Source organism: Suncus etruscus, chromosome 1 (genome assembly GCF_024139225.1).
Source record: "Suncus etruscus isolate mSunEtr1 chromosome 1, mSunEtr1.pri.cur, whole genome shotgun sequence".
Taxonomy (NCBI): domain Eukaryota; kingdom Metazoa; phylum Chordata; class Mammalia; order Eulipotyphla; family Soricidae; genus Suncus; species Suncus etruscus.
The window spans coordinates 103,985,609-103,998,337 of NC_064848.1; the positions used below are offsets into that span (position 1 = coordinate 103,985,609).

Consider the following 12,729-nt stretch of genomic DNA (forward strand, 5'->3'; position numbering starts at 1 on the left):
AAAAAGAAAGAAAGAAAGAAAATGAAAGAAAGAAAGAAAGAAAGAAGAAAGAAAGAAGAAAACAGAAAAAAGAAGAAAGAAAATGTGTATAAAATATGAAATACAATTTTTTTTATTAGGTTGGTACAGAAGTATTTCACAGATGCGGGGGAAACTGCCCCAAAACAAAAATAAAATGAAGAAGTGGTTGCTATTAGTTCTAAATACACCAATGGGAAATCATATACATTTCTTTATTTTAAAAAGAAAACCCATTATGATTTTCAGCCAATAATAAGCATACCATCAAAATCAGTTGACCTGATGACTCAACTTAAAAACAAATCTAGTTTCAGGGCCTAGAGATAAAACAGAGAAGACAGTGTTTGGCTTGTATGCTGCTGACATGAGTTTCTTCTCCAGCACCACATATGGTACCTGAGCACTGGCAGAAAGATTTAGCACAGAGCAAAGGAGTAAAATCTGAGCACAATTGGGTTTGGCCCAAATTTCCACATACCCTCAAGAAAATAAGATCTAGTTTATTTTAATCTATAAAATGAGTAAAGTTTCATTATTCACTAATTACTATTACAAAGTTAATATAAATCTTAAATGAGAGCATATCATGTGAATATAACAGGCACTAAAGGTAACTTGGCTTTAATTATTTAATCATTTAATCTGCTCAAGAAATTTATATGTAAATAATATAAATGTATGACCACACTAGTGTGAGTTGTCTTAAAATCATACATGCACATTCAAACAAACACACATACAAACACAGCATGTAATCTGCTGGAATCAAATTATGGAACTACACTGAGGAATACATAAATGGACTATTTGTACTGAAATTTAAGAATTGCTTAGATACAAAACATTACTTGAAAGCTTGACTTTTTGTTCATTTTATAGATTAAAATGGCACAAGTTTTTTTATATTTTCAACAATATCTATTTAAAAGATGGATTTTTTTTTTCTGAACAGTCAAATATACTTTAGACATAATGTAGGAACAATTTGAACACTGAACTGTTTGATAAGAATAATGGAAGGGAGAGACTTTGGAAAGTAATGATACTGGGAGCGTTAATAAGGCATTGTTGATCCAATTTGATGTAGAATATATTTCTTAATCTCAATAATCTCTTGCAGACCCAGTATTATATCATTATATATGACTGAAGATAAATTTTAGTTACAGTATCTACTCAGTTTTCTTATATTTAAAATAAAGTTGTTTCCCTACATACCCTCCCCCCCCAGACAAACTAGAATAATTTTTGAAATCCAAGTTTAATTCTCTAATACTTTGGGTCTAATAGTTAATATTTTCAAACACTAAGTAATTTAACTTAACCCTGGGATTGTTTTATATATGGTAAACTCACAGATCTTCTTGGCAAGGTAATAAATGTTGATTGGCTGAACAGGTGAGACAGCATGAAATCAGTCCCTGGAAAGATTTGTGTCTGTTTACTTTTCAAGTTAGTCTGGAAAGATCCTATTATTTATGTCTGTGTGATGTTTGTTTCGGAGAAAGGTGAAAAGGGAAAGTAGAAAAAGAGAAAGAGGGAGACTCAAAGAGAGTTAGTGAGAGACAAAAATGAAAAGAGAGAATGAGAGAGTGAGGGAGAGAGAGAGAGAGAGAGAGAGAGAGAGAGAGAGAGAGAGAGAGAGAGAGAGAGAGAGAGAGAAGGATTAAAAAAGAAATCAGTGTGTGTGTGTTTTTTTTTTTCTTTTAAGACTTACTTTTAAATATGGGGAAATACCAGTTAGACATGCCTGTGATTTCCACCTCAAGGCTGTTTTGCATTATTTTGGGATTCTGTTCATTTTTGGTAGTGTTGTCTATTAGAGTACATATGCTAGCACACTCTAGATTTATGCTGTAGGTTATGCCAGCTCTTTTTATTCTGCAGTATTCCTTTTATCCTTGCCAGGAATTCAATATGGATGTTCCTTTCACATAACTTGCCTGGAGGTCTAATTAATAGCCCTCTGCTTCAATTTCACTTCCATTGTCTATTTAGATATATGGTCCTATTTGGACAATTATAGCCTTTGAAGAATTGTATCTTACTTTAGACTGATGACACTTTATGTATTTATTGATCTTCAAATTATGGGGGTTTGTGCTTACTTTTAGTGTGTCACTTACAACCTACTTGAGAGATTTAGAGTCCACAACTTACAGATGTGCTTTTGCTTTATTTCCATCTGTTATTCTGTCAGAAACTCCTCGGCAAGAATTTATACTGTCGACTTGCTATTTTTTTTTCAATTTAATGAATTCCGATCTTTCCTGAAAATTTGCCTAGCAGACTAAATTTTTCTAATTTAAATATCTTAAATCTTAGAAATTGATTGGTTATTAGCATGGCATACTATGCAATTCCTGAGTTTCGATTAATTTTACAAGTTTTGAAGTACTTACAAAAGCATTATATTCTTAACAGAAAATCTAAAACAGTCATCTCTAAATACCAAAATTCTTTTTAAAGAAAACAAAATGTTTTGCCTGGAAGTTTATACAAGATTTATTCCTTAAAATAGAAGTATTTAATACATGCCATACAAAATTTTGGTGATTAAATTTTTCTTGTGCCTTTCTGTGTGCTATTTGTTTATATAATTTAATTTTTTTACTAGGTAAAAGAAATTTTAGTAGATAAAATAGAAAAGCCTTTCTTTTATTATTTTATATTTTAGAAACTACAATTCTTTCTTGCCTATGTGAATCAATTTTAATTTTTAGTGAATCATCATATAAAGTATTATAGCACTTTTTAAAAAAATTTAAGCTTAAGATAAAGTATACTATAGTTCTGAACTTTGATTCAATGGTTATAAATAATTCACTATTTTCCATTAGTTTATAGTATGTGTTAAGAAAACCCCATTTAAGCTTCTCTCAGTTGAATACTATATTTTAATATTGATGATATGGCCATCACAAGGCACTATTGAGATTGTATCTTAGTCTTGTATTTTTGACACTACTCTCCATTTTCATAATTTCAGGCTTTTAAAAATACTGTCTTGTGTGTATGAACTTTTTAATCATGATGACTTTTATATCATTGATCTTACTTAAAAACATTCTAAAATTTATATACAGATATAGTTTAGTTAAGATGAGGGCAAGACAGAATTTTATTGAACTATTGCTCTGAAAATTGAATGACATTTTAAAATAACCTAGGTACTTAATAGAAACAATGAATTATTAAATTTTACTCTCCTTATCTGTTGCATTTGTAAGAAGGATCAATAGAATAACTTGTATACTAGTTTTATTGTGATAGTTTTACTGAAAAAAAGATTTTTTTCTTGATTTATAGTAGTGGTAACAAAAATATTTAAATGAGACATAGAAACGGAAAGGTGAGGTTAGTTCAAGATAAAATTTCTATAATGAGTAGAATTATTGAATAACTATGGGTGTGGGTGTGTGTGATTGTGTGTGTGCATGTTATGGTTTTCTTATGTTCTTGCTCACACGAAGATAGTGAAGAACAGCATTAAGCAAATGAAATACATTTTAGGCAAGGGAGAATTTATAAACTTTGACTCTAGTATAAAAATTTGTTGTTGCTGCTTAAATATTAATGTATCATTAGAAAAAGTATGGTACCTTCTTAAATACAGTAATATGACTACAAATTTCTTAATTCATGTTGTATTTTAATAGATTAATATGTGATCAAAATGTCTCTAAGACTTCACTGGTTTATAAAACTTCAATATTTAAGAGCAGAAAAATATAATCAAAAATTTCATTTTCCAAGTGCTTCTGTTTCTCAATTTACAGATAAAAATGGCAATATTTATAATGTACCAAGAGAGTCTCAAGAAGATAGTACAGATTTAATAGATTAACCCAGCATATTGACCCTAAGGTCAAAAAAACACACTCAATAGAAATTCATACTTGACAGCTCATAGATGCTTTTAGTTCTATGTAAGATTTATAAGGACTTGAGTGTGCTAAGCCAAAGTAAAGTGGAATAATCATTAAATTGCTTCATGAGTAAATGCTATGTTTAGCAGAGCATATTTAATTTTATACAACAGTCACACTAACAGATAATCCAGAAACACTCTATTAATGGTGATGAAGGACTATATTTTATTTCATCTTAATTTTTCTTCTATTGTAGTTTTGAAATTAAATCTTGCAAAAAATTTTAAAAGCTGCAAATATAAACAGGCACACACTCCGCCTTTACCACCCACATTGACCATGTTTACAATCAATTTCTTTGTTACTTTCGTCTGTATCTTTGTGTAGAGGATGCCAAGGCTTTCGGTGATTTGACCACAAAGAAACGGTGATAAATAGAGGCACAGAGAAGTGATTGGTGACTAGAAGCTGCTGATTGTGACATCTCAATAATAAATCTATTGTGTTAGTGAGATGGTGTGTTCTTTAGAACTTCACAAAAATAAGCAAGGAGGTGACAATTAGGTATAAAAGTGGTTACCTCCCTCTCTGTCCTCTTAAGAGTTTAAAGTTCTCAGAGGGGATTGAGTGGATTTGCAAACAAATCCAGAAACTGAGAGCTGGTCAACAAAGTCAGCCAGCTGACACTTCCCTACAGAAGAAATACAATTTCTTGTGACTTGAACTTTGCTGTCCTAGGTCATGCTTCTGGGTGTCTGTAAAAATTACTGTCCAGCCATTAAACATGTATACTCAGTTCTTGAAAGCTCTTATGCCAGCAACTAGACATGTTTCCCTAATAACAGGAGGTGACTTCCATATTTGGATTTGGTTTGTTTTTTCATCTTTTTATTCTTTGAAGGGTTAGGGGAGGCCACTAGATGGACAGCAAGAATACTTAAAGATTCTTTTGTTTGAGGGATTGCATTTTCTATTTTACAGGTTAAAAAGAGAAAAAAACCTAAAGGTACTTACTAATCCCCCTTCCTTTCCAATAAAATTTTATTAGCAACATAGAACTTTGTCATGCTTGGTCCAAACTTATAGAATTAGAGAAAATGATTGGATGTGGATGTTTATTGCTAATTTCATTGATTGGGGGGCTTTACATAGTTTGTGTAGGGACTGCAAAATAAGTACAGAATTTAAGGCCCTTACTGACACTTGCTCAAGCCCCAACACAACCTGGTTCACCAATGATAGCCAGAAATGATCCCTGATCATAAAGACAGAGTAAGTCCTGACCACTGTCTGAAATTTAAAAAAAAAAAAATTTACTCAGTTCTGTAATGAAGTTCTGACATTTGTTGTGTTTCTATTAACGAAATGTGACTGAATAAATACTTGTTATGCATTTGTTTATTGTATTTGTTTTAGCAAAATAATTTGAGCAGATACTCTGCTAGGGGAATAGCAGTAATCAAAACTAATTCATATAACTCTATTCATGCTCACTTACAGCTTTTAAGTGTATTGGGTGTCTGTAAGATTTATTCAATGCAACAATTTTGCATTACTTATGACTCAAAATATAGATAGGAAAATTTAATACAATTTAATACAATATAACTTTTAATACAATATTATACAATATTTAATACAATATAAATAAAATTTATACAATACAAATAAAATTTAAAACAATATAAATAAACTAAAATATTATAAGTTCATATCAGCTCTGTTTTGAATAATTGGGATCTGCTATCAAAAAATAAAAAATTAGGTATATGAGTTTAGATTTATTAAATGATTAAAAAGCATTGACCTTAAAAGGGACAGTTTTGAAGAGAAGAAGTGGGGAACTAGACTGTGGTTGCATTTGGTGGGAAGTGTGGTGTGTGATAGTAAACATGTACTTGGGAGAGACAAGAAAGGACTTTGTATTCCTAAAATATATAGTCGGGTACTAATATCAATTATAAAAAATCATCCATTGATATGCTTGCACATCACTAGACAACTGAAATATCCAAGAACCACCTCTACATGTGTTGTTTTTACCATTGGGTAGTAAGAGAAATGCCATACACAAAATATAAGTTTAGGAATAATTGTATTTATTTATAAGTAAATAAATAAATTTATTTATTTTGCATTTGTTTTCTTAGAAAGAATGGTTATTTCATATCTTTGTAAAGTCTCCACCTTGAATATTAAATACCATAAACAGTTGCTTTAGACTTTGTTTTAAAATTTTCTTTGATTTCTAACCCAATTAACTTTCATAATGATATCCCCATACTTTCACTTTACCTTAATTTTAGTTTCTTCTGCCCTTTATCTAACCAACATCTGAACTGGCTTTGAGACATTTTCTGTGCTGCTCCACCTGCTCTTCTGTTCTTTTAGTTTCCATCACTTAGATTATTTATTTAATCAATCTGTGCAAGTCTGAACCTACTCTACCTGTTATTTTGAAGACAATGTTAAATCTAACTCTTTGTTCAGTGAAGTCACTTTTCCCACTTGAAAGAAACTTCAGAGGAGACTGAAATTCTTTGGGTGAAATGAATAGAGAGTGCAAACAAATTTGCAAACAAATCTAGAAACTGGGGTGGGAGGGTGGTCATACTTTAAAAAGTAAGAGAAACCACAAAATATCAGTTTTATTTTTGTTACTGCCATGCATAAAAATTCTGAACAGCACCAATAACAAAATACTACTTCCACATAAGTCTTTGTTTTTCAATTTCTAGACAAGCATCATAGTTATCACTCTATTTTTGTTCTGTTTAAATACAAACACACACATACATACACTTACAAACAGTCAACTCCCAATAATAAGCTCTTATGTTAATGTGTTTCCCAAAAAAATCCATAGGGATTTTTAATTATTTTTGAGAAACTGTGAATTTTTTCAAACTGTTGATACAGGTAATAATTTGTTTAATTTAAAATTATTCTTTTAAACTTTTTCTTTATAGATATTAAAGCTGATATAAAATTATATTAGAGCTATTACTAAAGATTATTCTTAAGTTTAGAAAATGGATATGTAAAACATTGTTTACACTAGGTATCACATTTCTCCCTAAGTTTAGGTATTAGGACTATAAAAACAGAAATGGTCTCTGGTCTCAAGGATTTCATTTGCCTTCTTGATTCTCCATAAATCTACCTATATCTTGAGTTTGCTAATACTATCATATAGCTATATATTTGAATTTCTGTGCAGCCCAAGTTTAATGCTAAAAGAAATTGTCTCAATCAACCTGCTCACCTTCTGCCCCTTTTATTTAAGAATCATGGCTCTTCTGGGGCCAGGGAGATAGCACAATGGTAGGGTGTTTTTTTCTTGCAAGCAGCTGATCTAGTATGGACGGTTGCTTGAGTTCCAACATTCCATATGGTCCTCCATGCCCGCCAGGAGCAATTTCTGAACACAGAGACAGGAGTAACCCCCGAGGACCGCGGGGTGTGACCCAAAAACCAAAAAAAGAAACATGGCTATTCAATCTCTGGCAACACATACACTCTCATTTAATTTATCATAAGCATATCATGTCTAGTCAAATCAAGTAAAATATTGTATAATTGTACATTCACAGGAATATATTAAATAAAAATAACTATAATTTTGTGGTGTTATTGAACAAAATGATCTTATTTAATTTAAAGATTTAGTGCCTAAATTTTAATAAAGGTTCAAAGAACATTCGAATACAATTACTCAGAGTAAAATAAATATGAAAAATATAAATTAACAATCAAAATCGCCTGTATTTACATGTTGTTGTATACATATTGATGCTGCATTGGTGTCTAGTGGTTATATTGAGGTATATTTCTAAAGATAAAAAGTATAAAGATGCACAACTGATTTTAATCCTACATGGTATACAAGTCAGTGATGATACTTTTGGAACACAGTTATTTCACCTATGCTTAACATTTTATACATTTTTATTTAATCATCAAATTAACTGTTGCCAGTCTTTAATTTTATTTTATTAATAAGAAGACCTAGACTTAGAGGTTAAAATACACATTGTAAGCCAGAGAGAAACATGGCTAAGAAGAAATTTGATTCCAAGCCTTCCTTCTATAATGTATCTCTGCACTTATCTGCTCATTAGCTTGTTGCTTACAGTGCTTTCATGTCCCCAGATGAAAAACATGCATCATTCAGAAGTTCAAGTCACAAATCCATAGATACTCTGACTTTATAAACAGACACTTTAATGAAACACAGACTCTACAGTAACCACCAACTCTAGTTGGTAAAAATAATTGTGTCAATGAATATGTATTTAATAATTTTCATTGTTTTTCTCCCAGAATGATGTAGGAGGACAACGCAGCCTCATCAACAAATGGACAACTTTTCTTAAGGCCAGATTGATTTGCTCCATTCCTGGAAGTGATGGGGCCGATACACACTTTGATGAACTTCGTAAGTGACTCATTTAAAAAAATTCTTTCTACTTAATTAAGTAAACTATGGTTTATTTTGTTTTATCCTTAAATGTCTACATGTAGGCCCTAATCTAATTAATAGGAATGGCTCAGTGAATTTTAACACACAAAACTCAAAACACAATGAGGTATTCCTGATTAGTTGTACATTATATAAAATGAAGCAATTTTTCTCTGTCTGAGACTTCTTTGTATATGTGAGTGAATAAAAATGGAGCAAGTGACAGAAATATACTCACTTTGGGACTATAGGGTCTATTCATTCTCCACCCAAATTTGACCTGGAGAAGGTAGAACTACTTTTATCAGAAGCAAGAAACAGTTTATTTTATTTAAACATCAAGGTTAGAAACATGTTTATAATTGGGTTTCACAACCCCCTTCACCAGTGCAACTTTCCTATCAGTTTAAGAAATAAATAACTTTGTCTCTTTATTCTGCTGATGCCCTCTGCTGGACAAAACAGGAAATTTGGTGAATAGTCAGAAAAGCATTATAGATTTTTTATCATTCATTTCTCTCTTCTCAAACCTAATTGCAGAAATATTTATAATATATGCATGCTTAGAAAGATTTTTATTTATATTTGAATTGTATTTTTGTATTTTGAATTTGTATTTTTTCACTCAAGATTATCATTGCATGATAGGTCCACATTGCATTTTACATTTGATTCTATTCACTATTAATAACTCTTATTTATAAGGAAACATTATATATCATTAAAATAGACTTAACACATACTAAATAAACATGTTAAAATAATAAACACATACTAAAACATAAATAGTAGTAATATACATATTATGTGCATATAATTTAAAACAATTAAACACAAGCATATTACATATCTAAAGAATTCTATTTGCACAGTTTAGTATAATTTATGTAGCAATTACTTATGTAGCTATTTTACTACCAGAGAGTTCACTGAAAACAATAAGAAATTGACACAATTACACACTGGATGTTTAAAAATAACTTTTCTTTTCCTTTTTATTTAATATATTTAATCTTCTATTTTACCTAAAACACTCATAATTGGATAGTTATGGGGGTTTTGAAAGTGAATTATACAATTTATAAATAATGAAATAAATACTTAATAGATTAATATTTCACTTTGCTAGTAAGACCATTGCTCTTTACTCTTGATTACTCAAGGTGCAACATGATTTTCATTGATATCTTTACTATGTATACTTGTTGGACACTCAAACTGTTTTCTTACTAAAAGAAATGGAAACGTGTTATACTGAAATCTTAAATAACTGTGAATTATTTTTCTCCATATATAGAAGATATTTACTTACTCCCTACAAGAGACGAAAGGAATCCGGTAGTATATGGCATCTTCACCACAACCAGGTATGAACTTTTAAATAATTATTATGAGTATGTAAAAAATAAATCGTTATTTTTGTCTTTCTTTTTAAAGGTAGTTATCATATAAGGTTTTTATATTTTTACTATGTACCTAATCTTTTAATATCAGCATATCTATATCCTTGTTCTTTTTATTAGTACCCCCTAGAAAACTGTAGCCATTTTCTTTAACCATTCCCCTATGAATAGCTATTTCCATGTGTCCAGTTTTTTACTGGTACTCATGATGCTTGGTGAACAATATTGTCCTTCAGCACATGTATCAATGAAACAAATTACAAGACTAAAATCACTGAATACAAATATATATGTAGTACTAATCATGATTTTATTAAAACATCATGGTCTGTGATTAAAAAAAGATAACAAAAAATGCTTGTGTTAGGGGCCTGAGGGATCTTACTAGTTATTGTCATATAAGCTAGCTCACTTTACTGTCCATGCAGTTGCTGACCTGGCTTCTTTTTAGTTTGGGTCCTTAGTCTTTGTTTGGGACCCTAACTGGCTCAAAAGTAATTTCTGCCTCTACAATCAATAATCACCCCTGGCAGTGCTTGGGGGAATATATGGGATGCCAGGGATCAATTCCAGGTTAGCTACTTACAAGGCAAATGCCCAACCCACTGTACTATCTCTTTGCCACTAACCAGGGTTCTATCCTTGTCTCTACATATGATCTCCCCTAGTCACACCCTGAGTGATCCCAGAGCACAGTGAGTGGAAAAAGTGCTGAGTTCAGCCTCAGTATAAATTCAAAACAAACAAACAAACAAACAAAAATGATCACCTTAATCTTTTAATTAGACTATATTGTATTCATGTATTCATGACATAGGACACTTAATTTTTTATTATAGAAAATATGTTTTTCATTTTTTTCAAGTTTTTTTCCTAGTAATATACTTATTTAAATTTATCCTTATTAATTATTCTTAGTATTTATCCTTATGTAACTGTAGTTACAAACATGTTTGTAATTGGGTTTAAGTCAGACAAAAGGACACTTAAGATTTTTAACACATCAACTTAGGCTGTTGTATTTCTACTTTTCCTGCAAATATAGTTCATCACCATTTCAATACTACACTAATTTTGGCATTGTTTGATATCATGTGTTATTACCTGCACAAAGAATAAATAGACAACTAGAAGTAAGCATGAGAAACTTTAAAATGTTTTCCTAATTTTTACCTTATATTCTTGTCTTCTCTATAATACTATTATAGGCTTTTTACAGATTCATTGACTTCCATCTCAGTTAATTCAGCATGTTTAACTCAATAATATATTTGACAATGATTCTTTATAAATTTATCTTTTGTAATTATCTTGAATCATCTTTAAAAATTTGTACATATTGTTGTCTCCATTTATATATATTTTTTCTTCTTTTCTTTTCCTTCTTTATGCGCTCTGCCATGTTTTTTATCTCAAGACCATGGCATTTTTGTGGTGCTTATCTTTATTGTTGGAGTGCTCACTGGATATTTTATTTGACACTTCTTTTTGTGCTGTTGGGGTGTTTCACCTTCTTTTTCCCCTTCATCTCTCAAACTGATGATGAGAGCCTCTAGAAGGATTACGCCCATTAATGGCATATTTGATTTTTACCCCAGTTTATTACTTTTTTCTTCTTCAAACAAAACCACATAACTTGAACTATCTAGTCCTGCCTCCCAGTTAGAGGGGAAATAAGGGAGGCACCAAGACCAAATAGGTGCAAGACTACTAAGTAGTAAACTAGGTACAGAGGGGACCACATTTTCTAGTAGCCCTGGGGGTGAGGGAGGAGGATATGGGAGGTAGGACAAGAACGGAGGTGTAGGAAGGAGAAATCGGTGATGGGAATCCCCCTGATTTTATGTAAATATGTACCTAAAATATTATTGTCAACAATATGTAAGCCACTATGATCAAAATAAAAATTATATTTAAAATATCTTTGTAAGCTAGTAATCTATGCTGATTCAATAAAAATAATTTAAAAAATTTGTACATGTACTGTTAGTCTTCACCAGTAGCTGTTAATATTGAATGAATTGGTGGCCTTTGTAGTAATACTGGAGGAATGTTTACTGTCTCACTTGAAAATTTTGTTAAAATATTTTGTAGACATATTACTTTCCTATGCATTGTTTTCCTCATAAAGTTCATAATGTAGATTATACATAAGTCTAAATATATTATTTGAACAAAGAGTATCAACAAAAATTACACTTAGATTTAAGAATAACCATTTCCCACAAGGCTATTACATTGTACTACATTTTTTCTGCCTGTTTCTATATAAAATTCAACATTTGGGAAGAGCAGGTATCTATAGTTAACTAAATTAAGTCTCAAAATTATTTTCTTGGTATTTTTACATTTATAGAATTTTCTGAGTCAATTTATATGAGTCCCTATGTGTTCACACACAAGGCAGATATAGATGCCAAGGAAGCATAATTATGTTGCAGTTTTCTCTTTCTCCTACCACTTGGAATTTGAAGTGCCAGGGCTCTTTCATTTGGTGTTATACTTTGACTTACATTACTTATTTATTTATTTATTTTGTTTTGTTTTGGGGTCACACCTGGTGACGCTCAGCGATTTTGTATTGGGAGTATTCATCCATGGACCTGCATTTTATCATCGACACTTAAGCAAAATATATCAAATAAATTTATCTGTAATACCTGATAGAATATATGATCAATAAATGTCCTTTGAACCTGTGAGTGACTCATGTTCCTGTCTTTCAGCTCTATCTTCAAAGGTTCTGCTGTCTGTGTATATAGCATGGCTGACATCAGAGCTGTGTTTAATGGTCCCTATGCTCATAAGGAAAGTGCAGACCACCGTTGGGTGCAGTATGATGGAAGAATTCCTTATCCTCGACCTGGCACTGTATGTATCAAACTCTGTAACCACATATTTTCTCAATACTTATATTATCTTCTTAATGTGAATAAGCTACTATTCAACAAAGCAAAATGTATTATGGTTT

At 31.0% G+C, this 12,729-nt stretch overlaps 1 protein-coding gene across 1 annotated transcript in view; it reads left to right on the forward strand.

Annotated features, from left to right (window-relative positions):
* Nucleotides 1–12,729, forward strand: part of SEMA3D (semaphorin 3D) — a 116,361-nt gene that overhangs the window by 72,086 nt on the left and 31,546 nt on the right. Inside the window, exons 8-10 of the mRNA XM_049772797.1 lie at nucleotides 8,217–8,331; nucleotides 9,653–9,722; nucleotides 12,485–12,629. Of these exons, the coding sequence (XP_049628754.1) occupies nucleotides 8,217–8,331; nucleotides 9,653–9,722; nucleotides 12,485–12,629 (330 nt within the window). The remainder of the gene's footprint in view (nucleotides 1–8,216; nucleotides 8,332–9,652; nucleotides 9,723–12,484; nucleotides 12,630–12,729) is intronic.